This window comes from Sminthopsis crassicaudata, chromosome 3, assembly GCF_048593235.1.
Source record: "Sminthopsis crassicaudata isolate SCR6 chromosome 3, ASM4859323v1, whole genome shotgun sequence".
Taxonomy (NCBI): Eukaryota; Metazoa; Chordata; class Mammalia; order Dasyuromorphia; family Dasyuridae; genus Sminthopsis; species Sminthopsis crassicaudata.
The window spans coordinates 396,529,669-396,551,976 of NC_133619.1; the positions used below are offsets into that span (position 1 = coordinate 396,529,669).

Here is a 22,308-nt window from a genome sequence, read left to right on the forward strand (position 1 = left end):
ATCATAAAAGGTATTTAAAATATGTAACAGTGGAGATAACTTTGTTCATCGATACTCTGATTATTGATATCAAAAGCAGCATTAAAGAGAGAGACATGTTCATCACAGAGGCCTTCCTTGCTTTATCTCGACACTGCAGAGGTATCAGTGGTACATGTTGATTGTTCAACAGACATCCCTTATTCCTGCCACATGATCAGCCCATCTGCTCTTCCAATCATACATTTCCTTTTACTCTTGCTCTTCTTTTAAGTTTCTTATTCTAATTGCAGCCTGCTCATAGCCACTTTGTACCCCTCCATTGTCTTCTCTGTAGTATTTTTCATTTTTTAAAATACTTCAATGGCAGTGATTTTCCATAATTGCCTACCACACAGCAACACCACTAGGATGTTGGAATTAAAGAGATGGACCTTTGTCCCCATGGTATGTTAGACAAAATTGTCTCTCAGGTTCTTTTCAGTTGAAGCATTATGTACATTGTTCAGTATTGTGTTCCCTGCTCTATGCTCCATGCACCCTGGGGACATTGAAGCAATGGTGTAGGACTTTGTGGAGATACCAGGTAATTCAATTTAGAAATGAGTGATTGGGGGTGGAATCTAAGAGAAAAGGAACAGGAATTAGAATTTTTGGAGAGGAGTTTCGTGCAAATGGGAGGTATTGTTTATGACATTCATATATTCACCACACATTCAACTTTATTTCCCATCATCCTAGAGGCTTGGCTTGTTCAGGAAAGGGATTGAAAAGACCTGAGAGCAGTGGGAGAAAAAGCCCATGCAGAAGGTAGAGCAGATTCTTCTTTTCTATTGCTCTTTCTAATTGTTCAAACTATATGTAATATCCTACTGCTTTCATGAAAGAGAGGTAAATGATGGTTTCCTTGTATCTTCCTTAGAATTTCTCTATTTCCTACTCCAATTATTTACCTACTTCAAAAAGAAATGACTCATAGTGATTTTAGGAAAACATGAAAAGACTTGCACAAAATAATGAAGAGTGAAATGAGCAGAGCCAAAAAAATATTGTATACAGTAAAAGCAACATTGTTTTAAGAGTGACTTTGAGTGAATGAGTCATTTTGAGTATTATAAATACCAAACTATAAAGGACAAATGAAGAAAGATGCTATCTGTATTCAGAGAAAGAACTGATAAATACAAGTATACATAGAATAATTTTACCTATATGTGTATATGTAATATATGTAATATGTATGTTTTAATATGTGTATGCATGTATATATGTATGTGTGTATATACATACATATATATGTGTGTATATATATATACATACATGTATTTGTGTTTATGGTAGTCATCTCTGGGGCTGAGGGGAAGAACAGGGAGGAAGAAATTTACATGATAACTTTGTTGTGTATTTAAAAGGAATAACAAGTTTATATAGTGAATTTATCATTTCATGTGTAATCATCATTTTTATTGTATATGTTATGGAAATGTTTATGGAATGCTTATGTACTATGTTATGGAAAAATTTAAATTTAAAAAAAAACTGGAAAGACTTGCTTAAAATAATGAAGTGTGAAATGAGCAGAACCAAGAGAACATACAGTAAAGGCAATATTGTTTTAAGAGTGACTTTGAATGAATGAGTCATTTTGAGTGTTATAAATACCAAACTAACTATAAAGGACAAATGAAGAACAACTATATGCATCCAGAGAAAGAACTGATAAATATAAGCATATATAGAATAATTTTACATATGCATATATGTATATATTATATACATATATATTATATGTTATTTATCTGTATCTAATGGTAGCCATCTCTAAGGGAGGGAGGGAGAAAAAAAGGGGAAGGGAGAAAATTTACATGATAACTTTGTTGTATATTTAAAAGGAATAGCAAGTTGTAGTGGTAAATTAGTGGCTTCCTGTGCAATTATCTTATACTTATATTATGGAAATGCTTATGGAATGCTTATGTACGATGTTATGGAAAAACACTAAATAAAAATGAAATAATTCATGGTGCATATGTGCAAAACGAGGACTCCATATATATGTGTATATATATGTATATATGTATATGCATATACATATACATATATACATATATATACACATATACATATATACATACACACACACACACACACACACACACACACACACACACACACACACACATATATATACTGGACACGACAGAGTGAAGGACTCTCCCACTGGGGGTGAGATAATTCAAGTTAACTCAAAGAGAGAATCCTAGATCTAATCCAAGGGAAACTTCCCAAAAGTCTCCAGTGTAGCAAGCTGGGGATAGGGACATTATGGAGACTTCTAGTACCACTTAACTGCCCTCTATATAAACTAACTTGTATCACTTGTTCAAGCAACAATGAACAGTCTTCACTGGCTCAAGCTAAAGCTGACCCACAGTGTGGCCTCTGTTCCTGGATCAGAAATGGTTCCATGTGGTTCCAGCCTACTTTCCTCTTCAAAGGCTCCCTTCACAATCCATAAAATCCTATCATAGCTCATGTTGCCCAGGCTTCTGTCTCTGCTCCTGGCATTGCCATCTCAGAGGAAGTTCCAATCACCAGATCAGAGGAAGGAAGAGAATGGCACAGACAGCATCCTTTAATCCTGTTGCTTGGCAAACAAATGAATTATGGAGATCCCAGATCTAGGAGAAAAGGCAGATAGTTTCTTGTGCTGGGTTCATCTGAAATTCTCTGTGCATCATGTCTTAGGCCCTAGGATAAAAAGATGACCAGAAGCCATGGACACAGCTGGCTTAACAATCAACCAGCTCTCTGAACAAAAAAATCTGCATTAACATTTTGTCCATAATTTTTTTTAAATTTAGGCAATCAGCAAGACAATAAACAAAGCCCTGATTTATAGTGCATGCTGATTTTGGAAATGTAAATGTTCATACTAAAAATTTAGCTTTTGGATCTCAGGAGTATGATCTGGTTGATCTGAATTCATTTCGCTGTACTTATGACACACATGTAAATGTGAACTTCAAACTCTTTTAGACCTAGAATAGCAAGGTAATATTCATATGTGCTACCAAAAAGTCTAAGGCATAGACAGGGGAGACTCAGGGGGAAAAAAAGAAAAGACTGAAAAAGAGATTGGGAACAGTGAGACAAATTTAGAATCTATGCCTTTAAGTAAATACTTTAAAAAATATTTCTTCCTCTTGGGGAATCCATTTCCTCCTTACTGTGAGAAAGGCCTTTTTTTTTTTAGAACGAAGTAGACTGAAAGCTTCCTATGAATCAAGAGTGATATATTCCAATGCTTCAATGCATTTGTTGTCTCATAGTGGCTCTTGCTATGAAAGCAGATCTTTTTTTCACATATTTTCCTTGCTTCTGCCTGGAACTGGACATTTTGGTCATTAGAAATGAGAATGAGAGGAAATAACTAGAAATGACAGTGATGGGAATGTCATAAACTGCCCACCTAAGAAAAATGAACTAGGCCAGATCACCACATGGCACTTTTTTGGAAAAAAAATCATGGGAGGTCTCTCTTCCTAGTAGAAAGATTCTCTGTCTTCCTTTTGATCATATGGCAGCCAGTGGCCAGAATTGCCAAGACACTTGAAAGGAAACCTAAAGATTTGCCAGAATTCAATCAAGGAAGAAAAATGAGGTAATACAGCAAGATGCTGAAGGGAAATTCTGGGGGGAAGATTGAAATGGCTGTAGACTCTAGTTCCTTTAAAAAATGCTTAATGAATCACCAGGATGGGATGAATTATGGCATTCCACCATTCTTTGACTGATATTTTGGAAAGTTAATGGTAGCAGTCCTCTGCTTTTTGGAAGAACTCATTTTCATAGGAAGAGGAGCTAGATTGGAAGCTTAGTGATGGGAATCAACATCATAAAAGACCCCTTGGATTTCAAGACAAAAATTGAGGAGGCTATTCCTATGCATGTAGTAGAGGATGCTATGGGCTCCATGTTAGTCAAATTGGGCATGCTCAAAAGCCCAGTTTAGGTTACATTTTTAAAAATCAAAAAAATCTGTGATTTCATCAATTTGAAAGTTCTCTTCAAATGAGATATCTTACATCCCAATCATACCAATCCATTCCAAGTGATTATTATGCACATCTTTTAAAAATCTGCCAAAAAGACAGAAGTCTTTCTGAATTTCTCCTGATATCACAAGGGCACAGTGGAATGTCGATGTTGCCTAGTTGTCCTCCCTCACTTTATGTTACATGATCAGCTTACCTACTCTTACAAATATGCAATTCTTTGGTGATGTCTTTTATTCTTAGTCTTCTTCAAAGTTCATTGTTGATTATATTTTGTAGCTTGCTCATACATACCATGTGTCTCTCCATTGCCTTCTGAGTGAGGCTTCTTTTTAATTTTTCAGATTAAGTTATATTTTACTTCATATTGCAATATCAATATGCTAGTGTTGATGAGATGAATTTTGGATTTCATAATAAATTTGGGATTGGTAAAATTTTGTAATTTTCCCCTCTCCACATCTCATCATCCTATTCAAATCTGGGCCCCAACTAATCAAACATCTCTACCATCTGTCCCAAATACTTGTATTTTTGATTCTCTAGAGTACCATTTCAAAAGCCTGTTGAAACCTGGACAATTATGCAGTTTTAATTTGCTTAATTTTCCCTGTGTAGATAGACAGACCAAACTCTTTAAAGTGATTCTGGGTCACTACTAGGAGGATCTGCAATGTTCCAAGCCTTGATGGAATCATTACAATGTCATCCACAAGTGGACATCCAGAAGACCTCATCAACTACAAAGAATCCATGTACATTGGATCTTTTCCATCACAAATACCAAAAGCAACTGCTTTTAGTGAGCATGCATTTCCCTGTTTTATGCCTCACCTGATTGATATTTATTATCAAAGGGTCATTGATGGTGGCCCAAGACAATTTCAATAGACTTAGAATGGAAAATGCCACCTACTCTGGAGAGAGAACTATAGAGACTAAATATGGATTGAAGCATTTCATTTTTACCTTTTTATTCTTGTTTTTTCTTTCTCTTGTTTTTTTCCCTTTTTGGTTTGATTTTTCTTACATAACATTACAAATATGGAAATATTTTTAAAAGGATTGTACATCTATAACCTATATTAGTTTGCTTGCTGTGTTTGGGAAAGGAGAAGGAGAGGAGGGAGAAAAAATTTGGAACTCCAAATCTCATAAAAATAAATATTGAAAACTGTCTTTACATGTACTTGAAAAAATAAAATACTTATTGAGAAACAAAAAAAGGTCACTGAAAATTTTTTTTACTAAATAAAAGAGACTATTCTTTGCCTTATTTCTTACCTAGCCTTAATCACAGAATGGGTGTTGCTTCAGTGAAACTGAGCCTGGTAAAAGCTTTAGCTTAAAAAGGTCAAGGTCTCCCACTGCATAAGGGCCATTGCCAATTGTTCTGAAATATATCTTGCCTTTGGACTTAGGTGGCTCTGGAGGAGAAAGTGAGGTAGTGACTTTGCACAGCCCTTCCTCACTTAAATCCAATTCACTTGCAAGTCATGGCATCCCTTCCTTCATGTCATGGTGCTCTTTGAGTATGAAGTATAAAGAACAAACATTGAAACAGGGTTATTTCTATTATAGAAGGCTGAATTATCTTGATATATGGAGGTGAGATACATTTCTGTAAATAAGCTTATAGGAACATTTTGTTCCACTGATCCAAGTTCCTTTTTTTGTAATCAGTAAAAAATAAGAATAAGGACATATTATACCATTCAATTAATCGTAAAAATATAAAGAAGTGGAAGTGGCCAGGTTGCTAATAGGGCTTGGAGTCAGGAAGATTCATCTTCTTGAACTTAAATCTGGCCTTGGACAGTTATTAGTTGTGTAACCCTTGGCAAGTCATTTAATCCTGTTTGCCTCAGTTTCCTCATCTATAAAATGAGCTGGAGCAGGATATAGCAAGCCATTCCAGAATTTTTGACAAGAAAATCCCCCCAAAAAAGGATCACAAAGAATTGGACATGACTGAAATGATTAAACAAAAATAAATAAGATTATCATATTATCATATACTGCATCATTATCATATACTGCAAGTGAAAGTCAGTTTATTCCCTACTAATACTACTTTTGAAAATATCTTTTAGAAGATGAGTCTCATAAAGATTTTGCATCTATTTGAGTATAAATGTTCGAATTTCTAAGGGTCAAACTAATGAATTAAGATTAGCAGTCTGATCACCTGGTGGTGCCTTTGTGTTGTTGTTTTTGCCATAGAAAAACATGAACTAGAGAAAATACAAAATAATCTTCTATCCTGGGGAGCCTCCTTATACATCTTCATTGAGGGTAGCTGAGTGACAGGAAAGGTGGAAGAGAATGCTAAGGCTCATACATTCTCAGTAAACTATCATTTAAACTCTAAATGTGAGATTCGTGATAATCAACCATGATAGACAATTCTTTTCAGTAGTTCAGTGATCCAAGACAATCCCCAAAATTTTGGATAGAAAACATCATCTGTATCCAGTGAGAGAATTATGGACACTGAATGTAAATCAAGAACATGCTATGTTCTCTTTCTTTTTCTTCTGTTTTTTTCTCCCTTTTGTTCTGATTTTTCTCTCCCAACATGATTTATAAAGAAATGTGTACTGGGGCAGCTAGATGGCACAGTGGATAGAGCACCAGCCTTGAATTCAGGAGGACCGGAGTTCAAATCTCATCTCAGACACTTAACACTTCCTAGCTGCGTGACCCTGGGCAAGTCACTTAACCCCAGCCTAAAAAGAATGTGTGCTAAAAAAAAAAAATAATGTATGTATGACCAGAAAAAAGAAAACAATTTTTAAAAATGGGAAAAAAACTTAGCAGTAGCTTTAAAAAAGTGAGATTCTTGTCACACCACCTTGATATCTCACTGTAAACAAAACAAGAAGAAAGAAGTTGCAGCAAAATAAAAGGATTACTAGAAAAAGAGACAAAGAAAAGATTTGATAAAATAGGTTTTATCATAAGCCAAGAACTAATTAGAACTATTATTTTACCAGGTATTTGGTCATTATGTATTTTGCTACTAATAAGAATTTTCAAAAAGATCACCATGAAAATGATTATAGCTTATGCAGCAACATCAATTGAAGAGGATGAAGTGATAGAGAAATTCTATGAGGAATTTGCTAAGACCCTCTACATTAAATTAGTATGTATTCTGTTACTTGGTGACTTTCATGAAAAGGAGGGAAAAAGTGAGGATGGGGAGTATATATGGGAAATCATGGTTCAAGAAGAAGGACTAGAGAAGCAAAAAACTTATAAACTATACAGAAACCTCATATCTGTCTCATGAATACTGCCATGTACCAAATAACACTACAAACAACAAACTGGATTCTATTTTAACTATAGGAAAAGATTTTATGGATTGTGGGAGTTATCCTGAAATCAGCTTTGTGGTAAAGTCAGACCACTGATTCAGTAGAACTAAATCTGAAATTGACCAAAAAAATCAAGAATAATGAAACAAAGATATGATATACAATTGAAGAAATTTATGATGAAACACATAAATCAACCAAGGAGAACATCTTAATAATATTCATCTGAGTTAATGGCATTTTATTACTAGTATCTCCCCTGAGAGAAAACTTAAACTAAGTCAAATTTATCCTTTATGGCATATTGGGAACTCTGAATAAAAACTTTTGCAAAGAAAGATGGTTTTCAAAGAAGAAACTGTGGTAGTATTTGATATTATAAAATAATTAAGGATCCTTCCATAGCTAAGATGAGTTAATTTCTAGACAAATTCTCAACTCAACTGGTAATACTTAATCTTATATTTGCTACATCAAACCTGCCATTTTTACAAATATCAGAACATAGGAGTCTTTATCAATGATTCGATTCATTCTAACTGGTAATGTAGACAATTATATTTTTAAAAGTAAGTACAATTTACCTTTTGATTTTTTGGCCAGGAAAAGAAAAAGGTAAATGTGCAAATTCTGGGGCTATGGCAATGACTATTTGGGGGAAGGATAGGTAGATGCCTGACTTTTAATCAGTGTACAGCACCATTTGCCTTTTAAATTAGTAACTATTAAAATAAAGATATTATAAACTAGGAGTTTCTAGTGCGAGAGTATATGTGAGTTTGTTTTATATGCTTGTGTATGTGTGTGTGTATGTATATATATATATATATATAATTGTAATTTAATATATTTAGTTTCCTTTTTAAAATTATGTATTTTATTTTATGCATTATAAGCATTATTCTGAAAATGTTTTTACTGGGTTGAAAAACATAAAAAAAACCATAAGGAATCCCTGATCTAAAAACTATAATGTGAAAGTGTTTCCTTGTGAGTCATGAAAAGTAAGGAAGATAAGAGTCTTCATGGGAAAAGAAGCTTTAACTTCAGAGATTTCCTCAACAGTTCAAGGGATCAGAGGTAAATAGCAAGCCAAATATGTGATTAATTCATGAAATATTAAGCAGAGGCATCCAGTGATTTGCAGCCATATAGCTTCACTTGAAGAACTTCAGTGAGTTAAAAAAAAAAGTAGGTCACTGAAAGTACAGTACAGTTTTCCAAATATAACCCAGTCCACTGTTTTCTTTCTCATCAATTTTGGGCCCTTTTCATTGTCCATCTACCTAGTGTCTCTCTATGATATATGTACTGATGTACTGGCTCTATGAATTATCAAACTAATTGAATATCATAGTATAGACCAATGGTTAGCAAAGCGTTGTCTGGAGACCCTTGGAGATCCTTTAGATAATTTCAGGAGGTCCATGAATTTAAAAATATTTTTATAATAATACTAAAATATTTTCATTCCTAATAAAACTATTAATAGATGTAGCCCATTGCAACAAAGCCCTTTAGCTTTTCACACAGCTATTAAATGTCTGAGGTAAGATTTGAACTCAGGAAAAGGAGTCTTCCTGATTCCAAGCTTAGTGACTACCTTATTTCTAACCTGGATGGAGATTTAAATTCTAGTTTTTAGAGTAGAGCTAGTTTCCATCTAGGAGGATTTGCAGCATTCTGAGGTTTCATGCAAATAGCAGAACACGATCGACTACAACACAGGAGCATCTGGGGGAGCTCCCTATTTACAAGAAATCCCTCTTCCCTTTGGACTCTGCCCTAGCCATTTTCCATGATAGTGGCTATTGCCAGATAGTGTTGGTAAACACCTTCCATGAACAAGCATGTCTTCCTCTTGTGCAAGACTCAATAGTTACAATCAGAGCTATGGTCAATGATTGAAAAATTTTTTTTGTTTCTGTTTTCAAGACATCACCTATGATTTTGACATTGACATAACAAAAGAGGTGCCTTATTGGAGAAGAGCCTTTAGGTTTCCATTTTGCTCTACCAAAAATAGATGCTTTTTTAAGACAAAAAAATTCACATGATGAACTTTCCATACTTTTCTGTATTCATTATGAACATCATTTCTCACAGAACAGTAATATCCATGACATTCATGTACCTCAATTTGTTTAACCATTCCCATGTCAATGGACATCTTCTTTATTTCCAATTCTTTACTATTCCAAAAAGTGCTGCTGTAAATATTTTGAAGTATATGGGGATTTTTTTTCTTGTTGATATCTTCTTAAGGTTTTAAACCTAGTAATGGAGTTGGTTCAAAGGTTATAAACATTTCCCTCAAATTATTTGCTTAAGTCCAAATTATTTTCCAAAATGGTCATGCCATTATATAGCCCTACTAACTAGTGTGTCTATTCTTCTATAATCTCTCTTTGACTATTGATATTTTTAAAAATTGTCTATTTTTAGAGTGTGAAGTAAAGCCTCAAAGTTGCTTTGATGTGTTTTTCTCTTATTATTAGTGATGTGTTACATTCTTTCAAGTGGTTGTGACTACTTTGTAGTTCTTTTGGGAACTGTTTGTATCCTTTGATTATTTACCTTAAGCATATATATATATATGTATATTAATTGTTTATATATGTTGAATACCAACCATTATCAGAAAATGATATAATCACTAATTATTCTTAATTTTTGTAGAGATGAAAAAGTAGACATATGAATGGAACAGTAATTACTGAAATTTTTAATCACTGGTTTTTGTTTTGGGACAGTAATGATACCTATGTTTGTTTCTAATCATTTGGCAACAGTGCAATCAAGATAGCATGTATCCTATGGCATTAAAAACTGCCATATGAATCTCATTTAAGGAAATGCAGAGTTTGGCTCCAAAGAAGGGAAGACAGATTAGCATGGTGGCTATTTTTAAGAAAGTAATAGCTGTTTCCAAATATTTTAAGGATTTTCTCTTGGGAGGGAAATTAAACTAGTCCTTCTTGGTTTCAGAGATCAGAACTAGGAGCAATGGATGGAAGGTGCATAAAACCAACAATAGACTAAATGGAAGGAAAAACTTCCTATTAGAGTTGCCTCTACCTAATGAACAACATTGGGAGATAATGAGTTTCTGGTCACTTGAAGTCTTCAAATAGGTGTTGTCTGACTGACCTTTACTTAGGAATATTGTAGAGGAGATTTTTTCTCAGTAATGGATCGGAATGGTTGACCTCTGAGTTGGACTAGGTGACCTATGAGATTCCTTCCAGTTCCAAGATTCTATGAAATGTAAAATGTATTATTTTCCAGCAAAAGAGAAATATTTTTACATATATTTATTGTAGCAGTAATGAGAGGAAGTAAAGTGTGGGTACTGCAATTAGGAGGACCTGAATTCAAATCCTGAAATCAAATCAAATAATTAGCTATATGATCTTGGGCAAGTCATTTAACCTTCTTTGCCTACATTTCTTCTGTACATGAACTAGAGAAGGAAATGGCAAATCACTCCAGCCAAGAAAACCCCAAATGGTATCATGACGAATTGGACGTGACTGAAAACTGATTGAACAACAACAAACAACAACAAAACTGTATAGGTACTGTCTGACACAAAGTGATATGAAAATATGAGCTATTAAGTGTACTATTTTTAACACCTGGTCCTCAGGACCAATTTTCTGTTCTTTACTTTAGCCTCTGTTGAGGCTAAGTTGTAGGTAGTTCCATTAACTGGTATTAATATTGATGCAAAGCTTTTATATATTATTAATCAGCAAGCTCCACCATTTCCAAGGATTTTTATAATAGCAACAATCTGTTGCCTAAATTCACTATCATATGCAGTTTATTTTTTCCTACTTCCATACCTTTTATTTTATTTATATTCTATAGTATTTATATTTAGAGAAAACAAGCACCTCTGGTGTTAAGGCTGTTGAGCCCTTTTCAGAGCTGCTCATTCACCTTTGATGTTCATCTGTCACTCAGCTATCATCTGTGGCTCTAAGAAGCTGTAGCTTGAAGTTTGTTCCCACAAGTCCTTGAAAGAGCTGTGGGATTCTTGCAGTTTGGTCAGGAATTGAAGATTCCAGGGTTAATATCTATTCACTGTATTCCAGGCCATTGGTAGTTAATTTTGATTTTTATCCTGCCACTGAACGTGGATGACTCAGGAAGAGAGAATAAGGCTGATGACTTCATGCAATTCTGCCTCATTTAAATCCGATTCACACAAAAGAACAGACATTCCCATGAGAAGTACTTGGTCTTCTTTGAAAATGAAGGACAGTAGCATCATTCATACTTGACCACTAGATGGCACTCATGATGATTTCCTCTGGAGTTCCACGTTCACCCTTGTGGCTTGCATAGGGGGTATCATTTAGCATTTTGTAAACCTTAAAATGCCATATAAATGCCAGCTATCATTATTATTGTTACTATCTTATGATCCTAGGTCTTCTATCTGGTAATGACTTCATTCCTTGAGTCTTACACTGTGCTGAGCTCAAATAATGTGTATAGAACTACATTTGCTATTATTGCTCAGTCATTTCCGACTCTTCATGACTCCATTTGATGTTTTCTTAAAAAAGATACTAGGGTGGTTTGCCTTTTCCTTCTCTTACTCATATTACAGATGAGGAAACTGAGGCAAACAGGGATAAGGGACTTGCCCAGGGTCACCCAATTATTAAGTGTATGAGATGGGATTTAAACTCAGATCCTCTTGTCCCCAAGGCCACTGTTGTGTCCATGGTACCACCTAGCTGCTCCCATTGAACAATACAGGGTGCTGGTAAATATTTAACAGCTGCATTCTCTGTATAGAAGATACACTTATTTGAAAAATTATAATTATTTTGATTTCATTAAGTATTTCTCAATTATATGTAAAAAATTTTAAACATTCACTCAAATTTTTTGATTATAAGTTTGAGGATACACTTTTAAATATAATCTGCATTATTAACACTTTCTCCATCACTTTCTTAAGTCAAGATCATCAACAAAACAAAATTTAAGTCCTGATTTGAAAAGACTGCCAATTTCTGAAGTGTAATTCTTTACACTGAAAATTTAACAATGGTCTTTGGGCAATCAGTTAGAACTGGCTCCAGCATGTCCCTATTTGATCATGTTGCAATAGGATTGACATGTTGAATAAATTTTGACTCTTCATGTCTGGGAAGGGTCAGAACACAGGAGCTAGTTTCCTTGAGCTCTACCTCTCTCTATCATTGTTTAGGAATGTATGTATTAGAATTTAGCTTTGATTTCTCCTCCATTTACTGGCTAATCCCATTTCCATTTGAACATGCTTATTTTGGTGAGTGGTAAACATTGTCATAATAGCTTCTATTTCTCAGAGAAGTATAAATTCATGATAGAACACTACATACAGCACTATATTCTTGGCATAGAATTTATAAATAAACACTACTCATTAACAAGATAATACAAGTCAAAGTAATAAAATGAACATCCTTGCAATGAAATTGAGCTCATTACTCTTCTGGAGACTGGAAGTCTTTAGATAAAGGATTGGTCTAGACCCAGTTGTTTTAGAACTTGTATAATTTGAGCCCCTGCCTTCAGCAGACAAAAGAATTAGGAGTTCTAAGTTAGGAGGTCTAACTTATATTTCCCATAAGCTTAACCATCAGTCTTTGATGCAGGAAATCTGGATTCAAAGTCTTGCTTCACTTATAACATAGTAACTAGTAGGAAGGATCTGGTTTACGTCAGGAATTTTTGACCCTACCAAACCTTAGTTAACTCATTAAAAATCAGTTAGTGGAATGGAAACCAGGGTTTTCAAGGAACAATACTGTCATTTTCTCCTCAAAAGTTGCATCATTCTCTATATTCTTGGTATAATCTTTCTTTTTTCTCATTTTCTGTCCCAGTCTCAGTCCTAACTCCTCATTGCTTCATATGCAAGATGGCAAATTGAGAAAGGCCCTGTCATTTCTTATGCTTGGGATGGACCCTCTCTCATCTTTATCTTTCAGAATCCTTGTCTTTTTTTCAGGATTCAGCTGAGGTGTGTGAAATTGCCGTATTTTTGTTCTGCCTAGCCAAAAGCTTAGCATGGGACCACTCTGGTATGTGTGGTCCCTGACATAAGACTTTCCAGAGCATCTGTTTTCCCCATTGTCCTGGACTTTGGAAACATGCTTTGGTAAGTCAACATAATGATGACAATTGTAAGCCCATCCTTACCTGTAGTCCACCTCTAAAGACCAATCACAATCTTGATTAGCACCATTGAATCTTATATAACCATTTGTATAAAATATTGCTTCATCTGCTCTAATGCATCCCTGGTCACTGAGGAACTTTGGGATCTCACTTATTGAGAACTACTAGTTTTACTAAGAAATAATCATGTTTGGGCTTTATGCCTTAGTTTCTCTTTTCATTGCAAATTTTTATCCTGACAGGTACTATCTCCTGCATGAAACCTTTCCTTAACCTCACCTCTTCCCTCAAACTTGAGGTATTAGTACTCTCCCCCTCAATTTTCCTCATACTATGTTTATCAGTGGGAATTGACTTTTCCCTTGCCCCCCCCCACTTCCTTCAAATCTGCCCTTTATATTCATTTGCATGTCATTTTACCTGGATTAAAAAAAAAAGGTAAACATAATTTCTGGAGGTTTGGGATGGGAGTAAAGGAACACACTGTAATTTGTCACAGGTTTATAGTGCTTTCAGGGATGTCTCCCTTGATTGCAAAGATAAATGAATTGGAAGTCAGAACAGTTAGGTCTGAGCCAATTCAATTCAACTAATATTTATTAAATGCCTATTGTGATAATGGAATATTATTGTGTTATAAAAATGATGAGCAGGTTGATTTTTATAAAAACAAGGACTGGCATGAAAGAATGCAGAGTGAAAAGAGCAGAACTTAGAGAACTTTGTATACAGTACCAGCAATATTGTTCAAAGAGGAACTGTGAATGACTAAGCTATTCTTAGTAATGTGATCATTCCAATCAACTACAAAGGACATATGAAGGAAAATACTATCTACCTCCAGAGAAAGAACTGATATATGGAATTATGCATGGTAGGGTTCCATATATACGTGTGTGTGTGTGTGTGTGTGTGTGAAATGTTGGCCTTCTCTATTGTGCAGTTGGGAGAGGGACAACTTGAAATCTAAAATGTAACAAAAAAATAAATATAAGATACATTTTTAAAATGCCCGCTACATGCAGGATTCGGAGACATGAATGAGACAGTAAATGTCTTTAAGGATCTTATATTCTACTGGTGTGTGGGGTGTGTTAGGAAAGCTGGAGTGGGGGCATAAAACATGCATACAAATAAGTGGAGTTGAAGGAGAATTGAGACAGAGGTAGCTCTAACAATCTAGAGGATCAACTAAAGGTCTACATAGGAGAGGCTTGACTAAAGACAAAAATTCCTTCATTTTTATCCCATTTTCTTTCTTTTATTCCTTTCTCTCTTCTTTTCCTTTCAACTCAAACCAAAATTTATAATCTTAGTTGTCTGAGTCACTGAGCCATTAAGTGATTGGCCTAGGGCTCCAGGCAATGGGTATCAAAGGTGTTAGTTCTATTGACAGAGACCCAGGCGCTCTCTCATGTTTGCCTGTATCTCATTATTAGTGTTGTTAATGATGCTGATGGCATCATAGGCTGCTTAGTCTTGAACTAGAGAGGAAGAAGCACTGTGTAATTTATTCCATACATTCAAGCATAGTGATATAGGAGACCCTCAATCAATACCTACCAATCCAATAGGTAATGCTGATCTTGCACATAGGAACCTTAAGTAATTACTGAATTGAATATATATTAAGCATTAAGATAGCTTGGTGGCTCAATGGCTAACATGTAGGACTTGTAGTCAAGAAGAATGAAGTCCAAATCCTGCTTGAGACACTTATTAGCTTTGTGGCTCTGGGCAAAATCCTTTATCTATAAAATGGAAATAATAACATTTCTCTCACAGGGCTGTTATGAGAATAAAATATAGTACTAGTAAAGTACTTTTCAAACTTTAAAGAATTACATAAGGGCTAGCTATTATTATTGGGATTCAAATGATAAATAAGATGCATCTAAATTGAACTGAACAATGAAGGTTGATGGCTTTGGGATGTCATTCTTCTCTGGATCTGAATTTTCTTTTCTGTAGAATGAAGGAGTTGGACTAGATGTTCTTCAAAATCTCTTTCAACCTTTTATCTTATGATAGCTGGGGAAACTTCTAAGTCAGAGAACCATCTTTGTCCTTTCAAGTTCTCCTTTCCATAGCAACTAGGTTGACATAGTGATAAAAATGTCTGACTTGGAATCAGGATACACCAGCATTTGAATCTAGCCTCAGACACTCTCTAGATGGTTGATCCTGAGCATATCACTTAACTAATCTTAATTTTCTGCAAAATGGGGATAATCTCTAATTCTTACCGAGTTGCTGTGAGGACCAATAGAGAGGCCTATATAAATGTTAGTTATTATTGCCCATCCCTCAACCCCTTCCATCCCCTCAAGATAACAGCAGCAACCCATTCCAGAGGCTTGGCTTTATTGTGTAATTTTGTTTTCTTGGCTAGATGCCATAATACAACAAGCTGTGGAGACGATACACATGATCACAGGACAAGACAGCAATGCCAGTGGTCATAGGGAGCTGGGTTCTGGTTTTTTTAGAAGTCATTTCATGAGGATTGGCACCATTTATTTCTCCATTGTATTCCTCAAAAAACTCCAGTGTGGCTCTGTGATGTCATCAGAGAGGTACTGGAGCAATCCAAATAATAGGGCTGGGGGACAGGAATGCCCTGGAAGGGTGCTGTCTCAGGGACATGACTACCATTTAGACCTACACCATTACCCCACTGCCTAGTCTTCAAACAGGAGGCTTCCTTCATATACAAGAATCCAGTTATTTGAGCACAGCCTGACTTAGCTCATCAGCTCCTAGGTCTGAATTCTGGAAGCTTTGTGAAAGAGGATGGTGTATGTGAGAGGGGGAAGAAGATGGACATAATAGAGATGGGAGTACTGGGAAATTTACCATCCATCTTTTTCCTAGACCCCCATTCATTAGGTTTGGATGCAGAGACTAGGGGGGGCAGTTCTCAGACAGTTCACAGAAACTGCTCCTACAGCTTTTCCCCTCCTTCCCTTCTTCTTTACCTCTATCTTCCTCATTTTCTAGTTCAGCATTAGCTGCTAGGCTTTTTGCCAGTGGGGGATTTTCTGAAAAAGGGTATTTCTAGGAGATTTCTGAAAATGGTAAAATGGAGGCATTTCTAACTGATCATTCTGGTGTGGTTCTTTCCAGATCGGTAAAAACATGGCAGGTTTGAGAAACCTGCAACCGCCATCTCCTTTAATTCAATAATGGTTCTGTTGTTTTTGCCCATCTTGGCCACGGGATGTCCTGACACATGATACCTTCCACATCCTGCTTCCCCCATATCATTGCCTGTCCTCCTAAACTCAGGCCGGGACAGAAGATCCCAATGTATATCCTCTGTAGAACCTCTCTGGAGGTCATAGCAAATCCTTGCCAATCCAAAAGCTGGCTTGATCTCTTCTCTGCCCCCTTGCTCCCTGCTTTACAAACTTCCTAAGAAAGAAGAAAAATAACCCCAAACAAATCACAGAAGCAGCCCTGGAATGACAAATACAAAAATGCAGCCGGTAGTACCGGGTAAAGGGAATATGGGGTGCAACGTGGCAAGGTGGAGGAAGAGTAGGTGAATGATGGCATGCGGAACTAGGATTCCTCTAGGGGGGGTTCCCTGCCTCCTCTCACTTCCCTGGGGAGGGGGTGAAGTAGGACAGCCGGCTCAGAGAGAAACAGGGGGGCTCCTGGGGGCTGGCCTCATCTTTTCTGTCTCCTCCATGTCCCCCCAACCAATCACAGGCACTCAAAATCCGTGGCCTGAAGGAGGGGGAGGGAGAGTAGTAGCAGCAGCAGCCAGGAGGTATTCTGGACCAGAAGGCTCATGACCCCACAGGTTTGCAGTTTATCTGATGAGAAAGAAGAGAGAGCAAGGACATCATGGGAGAATGGAGAGGATGGGATTGGGGGGAGAGCTAAACCCAAACGTAGCTTGGAACAATGTGTGGACACTGGCACGCATGGTAGGACATACCCTAAGCTGCAGACCTGGGTCAGTAACTTCCCCTCTTGCCCAGCTATTTTCTAGAGCAGGAAAGGGAATAGGTCACAGAAAGGAACTGTCACTTTGGAGAATGAAGACAATGCTTTCTGAGAAGTGCCCAGAAATCAGACTGAAGGTTGCAACAGGTTATAGTGAGTTGGGGCAAGGAGAGAAGAGTTGGAGGTTTTAGAGATACCCTTTATGACAGGGTTCCTTTCCATCTCCTTCCAAAGTCCAAAGAACTCCTGGGTATTCTTTTCCACTCAGAACTGGAGTGCAGTCATACTCTCGGAGTCCTGCCTATCCCATTTCCACCCCAGGAGTTTCTTTTACTTATTTTGCTCTGGAGAAATCTTTTGTCCCCCAAACCTCTTTCTCATTCCATTCAAGGGCTTCTTTTGCTGATCCCTGGGACTTTTTTCATTCTTCTACTGCCTACTTTCTTTCTACACCCTCCCACTCCTCCTGGCCTTTGGGGTTCCCCTCACCTTTGTAGACAGTGATGTTCTTGCTGACAGGGGAGTTGGGGATGCCAGAAGCACGCAGTTCACAGGCATAGACACCCTCATCCTTTTGGCTGAAGTCTTTCAGGTAGAGGGCCATATAGTTATGGGAGATGGAGAGGTTGACCCGGTTCCGGTAGGCATGCTCAGGCACTCCAATGGTGGAGTTCAGCACATGCTTTTGTTTCTCTCGGGTTAGGCTGAACTCATACTGAAGTGGGGACTTGGTGTTATTTTCATAGCGGCAGTCCACCCTCAGGCTCTTGTCCGCCAAACAAGCAGTCAAACTGTTCATCTTCTGTCCATAGGTTACCTGCAAGACTGGTGCATGCACCCAACCACCTCTTATTGGGATGACTCAGGATTACCCCAGAGCTGGCATGGGCAGGGAGAGGGAGCTGATAGGGGGGAAAGAGGCCCTCTTTAGTTCCTTTCATATTTCCTTATGACCCTCCCACCCTCATTCCAAGAAACATAGGACTGTTGCTATTTTTTTTCCCCCTTGCCTTTCTTTGTTCCAGAAAATAGGCAGGCAGTGGGAAGAGATGAGATATGTTCCACGTCAGCCATGCCTATCACCTACCCCTCCTCACAGGACCCAGGAAGAATCATGCAAGCTCCTAATCTCCCCATGAGGAGATATCATTTTGGATCTTCTATTCTCCACTGAGTTTTCAAAGAGAGGTAACTCTGAAGCGCCAATGAAACCAGCCTAAAGGAAGAAGGAGACCCATCCCCACCCACCCTCAACCTGCTACCTGTCAACAGGACAGCAATGCCAATCTTGGGACTCAACATGTCAAGATGAGGGTGCAGACTCAGGTAGCAGCCCAAATGTCACCAGTCACGATCAGGACTGCTGAGGGAAAGATGGTGTTACAGAACCACACTCACTAGCTTACTTTGTAATGGTTTATGTAGCATTTTGTCAAATGTTTCAAAATGCAGTATCTCATTTGAGCTTCACAACAGTGGGGACAGTCAGGGTGTAGTGTAAACAACTTTGTAGCCAGACTTCCCAGAGTTTCTGGCTTTGATAATCAGGACCCCTGTGATTTCAGGCTAATCACCTTCTATCTCTGGATCTCAGTTTCCTTCTTTATAAAATGGGAAGGAATTGGATTTTTAAGTTTTAAATCTGTAATCCTAATATCTCCTGCTTAGAGATAAGAGATTTAGGCATGGACTGATTGGGGAAAGGTCAAACACCAACTCAGTGAAAGAAGGAGGGCTTGAATTTAGCTTTTCTTTTCCTAGGCTTGTCAATTAGAACCCTGAGTACATATATCCCATTGTCAATCAATCTGCATGCATTTGGCAGGACGTTGACTTGTACCAGGTGCTGGAAGACAGCATGTGTACATGTAAGTATGATCAAAGTGTATATTTTAAAAAATAGATACTTGTTTCCTATCTTATTGGTGAATGGGCTAGGCTAATACCTGGTCCTCTGATCTTACTAGGGAAAGTACAGGCAAGAGGAATAAGTGACTTGCCCACAATAGTGTTTCCACATACTAGGGGGAAGTAAGAGGTGATCAGAAGTGTGGGAATGGGAGTTGCTAAGGTTATTTCTAAATGTTTTTGCACAAGGAAGGATAAGAGGGTGTGAGTGGGTGTGGGTTTTGTGTATGTGAGAAATGTACTTCTGGTTTTTCTTGGAATGTAAGGATCTTTCCAGATAAAGGAAGATCCTCTTATCCCCTTCTCTTATCTTCCCACCCATCTCCCCTCTCCCCCATTTCCCCTCTGGCTGCAGCATCCCAAATTAACTCCAGGGGGCTCCACCCTACTGGCTCTGTGCCCATGCCTTCCCTTAAATGCTGACAAGTGGAGTCTACTCCAGTTTCCAGAACAGACCATTCTCTTAGTATTCCCAGGGCACCCCCAGGGTTTTAAGGATCCAAGCTAGTCTTGACAGTCAGGGACAAGCGCCACCATGTGCACCCAGGTGTGCTTGAGGGCAGGCAAACACAGGAGTGTGCCCTTGGAAGTAATGGACATATTCTTTGGGTGATGTGGAGGGAGGTTGTGCGACTGGTCAAATTGGGTGGATGCATGGTGAAGGGAGAAGGCTCTCAGAGAGTCGTGAACAAGTATATGTTGGAGAACTGGGGGGCACGACGACAACTCAGAGTTTTTATGACCCTGGACCTCAATCTCTGGACATTATTAGTATTTTACCACCTCAGGTATAGCTAGCTGTAGGAGGAGTGGAGCAAGTAGGATGAGAATGATTAAAGTTTAGACAAGGTGGTCAATCTCCCCAGAGTCTGGGTTTGGGGAGAATTGGTGGAGGAGGAAAAAGGATCATTTTGTGGGTTTAATCTGCCAAAAAGAGTAGAGAGGAGGAGGAGGCAGAAGGGAAGCATGGGGGAAAAAGAAACTGGGACAGGAGGGTGAGGGCAAGGGACAGGAAAAGAGAGAAAAAAAAGGGAGGGAGGGAAGGAGGGGGAGAGAGGGAAAAAGGGAGGGAGAGAGGAAGGGGGGAGAGAGAAAAGAGAAAGAGAGAGACAGAGAGAGACAGAGAGATATCGAGCAGAGCAGGAGAACAAGGGAGAAAAGATGAGAGCAAAAGGGTGGGATTGTTTCAAGGAGAGAACTGAGGGATAGGAAGGGAGAAGAGAGAACAGAGGAAGGAATAAGATAGGAGAGGTGAGAGAAGACTAGGGAGTGGATTGGTTGGATTAATTTTCCATCTCTCCTAGCCCAACTTTCAGGTAGGTCTTCTGCAGCAGGACACCTAGTCCCATTTGCTCTCATCCACAGTCTTAGCACACTCCTCTCCTTAAATCTGCATCCCTTCCTCCTCAATTTTTTTCAGTACTCTTCTTCCCTCTCCTCCCATCGCCTCCCAGTACTAGACCCCTCCCCCTTCTCCCAGGCTCCCTCCTCCAGCCCCTCCCTCCCGCCTGCCTTCTCCCCTCCCCCGACACTGCGGCTCAGCTTCTTCCCGCACCGAGGGGTGCTTCCTATTCCCGCAGTTCTTTCACCCGCAGAGCTAGAAGTCTGCCAGTCTCAATTCCCCGGGTTAAATCATGATAGAGCGTTTTAGGATGTGCGATCCAACCTCCCATTTTGATAGGGATATAAGACTTGATGTGTATGTTGAGCAGGAAAGAGGGGTTGCGAGTTAACGTGAGACAAGGTCAGGGAATTGCCTTTGCCCACGCCCCAAGCTCCCCAACCCCCAGTTCTTCCCCAGTCCCCTGAGGTCGGTGTACTCTTTCTATTAGCTGGTAGAAAGGAGAGGGCTCTAAGCAAAGCGGGGCGCTTCTCTTTCTCATATTCCCATCTTTTCCAGTCGAATACAATCCTAACCTTCTCCTGTCCTACAACATTTTTCTGTCTTTCCCTCTGCAGCGAACTCCCCTATTTTGCAGCTGCCCAGTCTCCTGTCTCCCAACGAAGCTCTGTACATCGCCAGCGTTCAGCACTCTCTATTTTTGTGGGTCTCCCAGCATTACACAACACCCCAGCTCCGGAATCCTTCTTACCAGGATCATCCAGGACTGTCTCCTTCACCCTGGGAATTCCCCAGGTGGTGGAACGGGCAGAGGGAAAACTACCCAGGGAGAGATGGTTTGGGATTGGAAGCGCAGGTTGCGTTGCTCTGGCTGCCCCCTGCCCCTTAGAATAATCCCCAAGCTGGACCTGGGCCCCGTCCCGGACGCCTACCTGTGGGCCAAACCTCCCAGCTGCCGCCGCCGCCACCACCGCTTTTCTCAGCAAGATGAGAGGTTGTCTGTAAGCCCTAGAACCCGGCTCCGAGCCCCGCAGTTTCAGACAGGGGACTAGAGGGAGGGGCAGAGAACCTCCACCAATCAGCTTCTGAGTAGGGAATTGGCTGGGTGGGGGTGCAGGAAGATAGTTGGTGAAGAAGGGTTTGGGAGGAAAGCGGGGGTGGTAGTGGGGGTTGGTAAACCGCCTTGCGGGAGAGAAAATGGGTTCTGCGGCTGTTTAGAAGGTTTAATAGACCCACCCATGGTCGGGAAAGAAAGGAGTCCTGAACATCTCTCACTATTTCTTTCGCCAACCCCCCATCCATTCTCCTCTACTCTTTCCAATTTTTTTTTTCCTAGAGGATTTTATGGGAAATCAGCCTGAAGGGAAAAATCCAGGCATCCATATCCCTCCCTCTTCATCTCCTCATCCCCAGCAGTGTTGGGTTTTTAAAGTCCCTCCTCATCCCCTAATCTCTTGCATCTTCCATTACTATTTTAGATTTTTGCATCCTCTGATTTTATGTTTCCATTCTAGAGATTGGGTTTTGAGGTTTTCCAATAAACCTCCATAGGAAGCTA

General features: G+C 38.8%; 1 protein-coding gene across 3 annotated transcripts; it reads right to left on the reverse strand.

The window, feature by feature from the left end:
- Positions 1-15,893: 15,893 nt before the first annotated feature.
- Positions 15,894-21,945, reverse strand: THY1 (Thy-1 cell surface antigen). 3 transcript variants are annotated; one of them, XM_074302432.1, is made up of 4 exons: positions 21,683-21,945; positions 18,763-18,863; positions 17,990-18,325; positions 15,894-17,367 (listed from the first exon to the last, which is right to left on the reverse strand). In XM_074302432.1, the coding sequence occupies exons 2-4, from the start codon at positions 18,800-18,802 to the stop codon at positions 17,255-17,257; spliced, it is 489 nt and encodes a 162-aa protein (XP_074158533.1). In that variant the 5' UTR covers positions 18,803-18,863; positions 21,683-21,945; the 3' UTR covers positions 15,894-17,254. The 3 variants fall into 3 exon arrangements, with proteins under 3 accessions (XP_074158533.1, XP_074158532.1, XP_074158534.1); XM_074302431.1 differs by having other exon boundaries at positions 18,763-18,860; positions 21,683-21,823; XM_074302433.1 differs by having other exon boundaries at positions 17,990-18,402; positions 18,763-18,860; positions 21,683-21,751.
- Between the last annotated feature and the right edge of the window lie 363 nt (positions 21,946-22,308).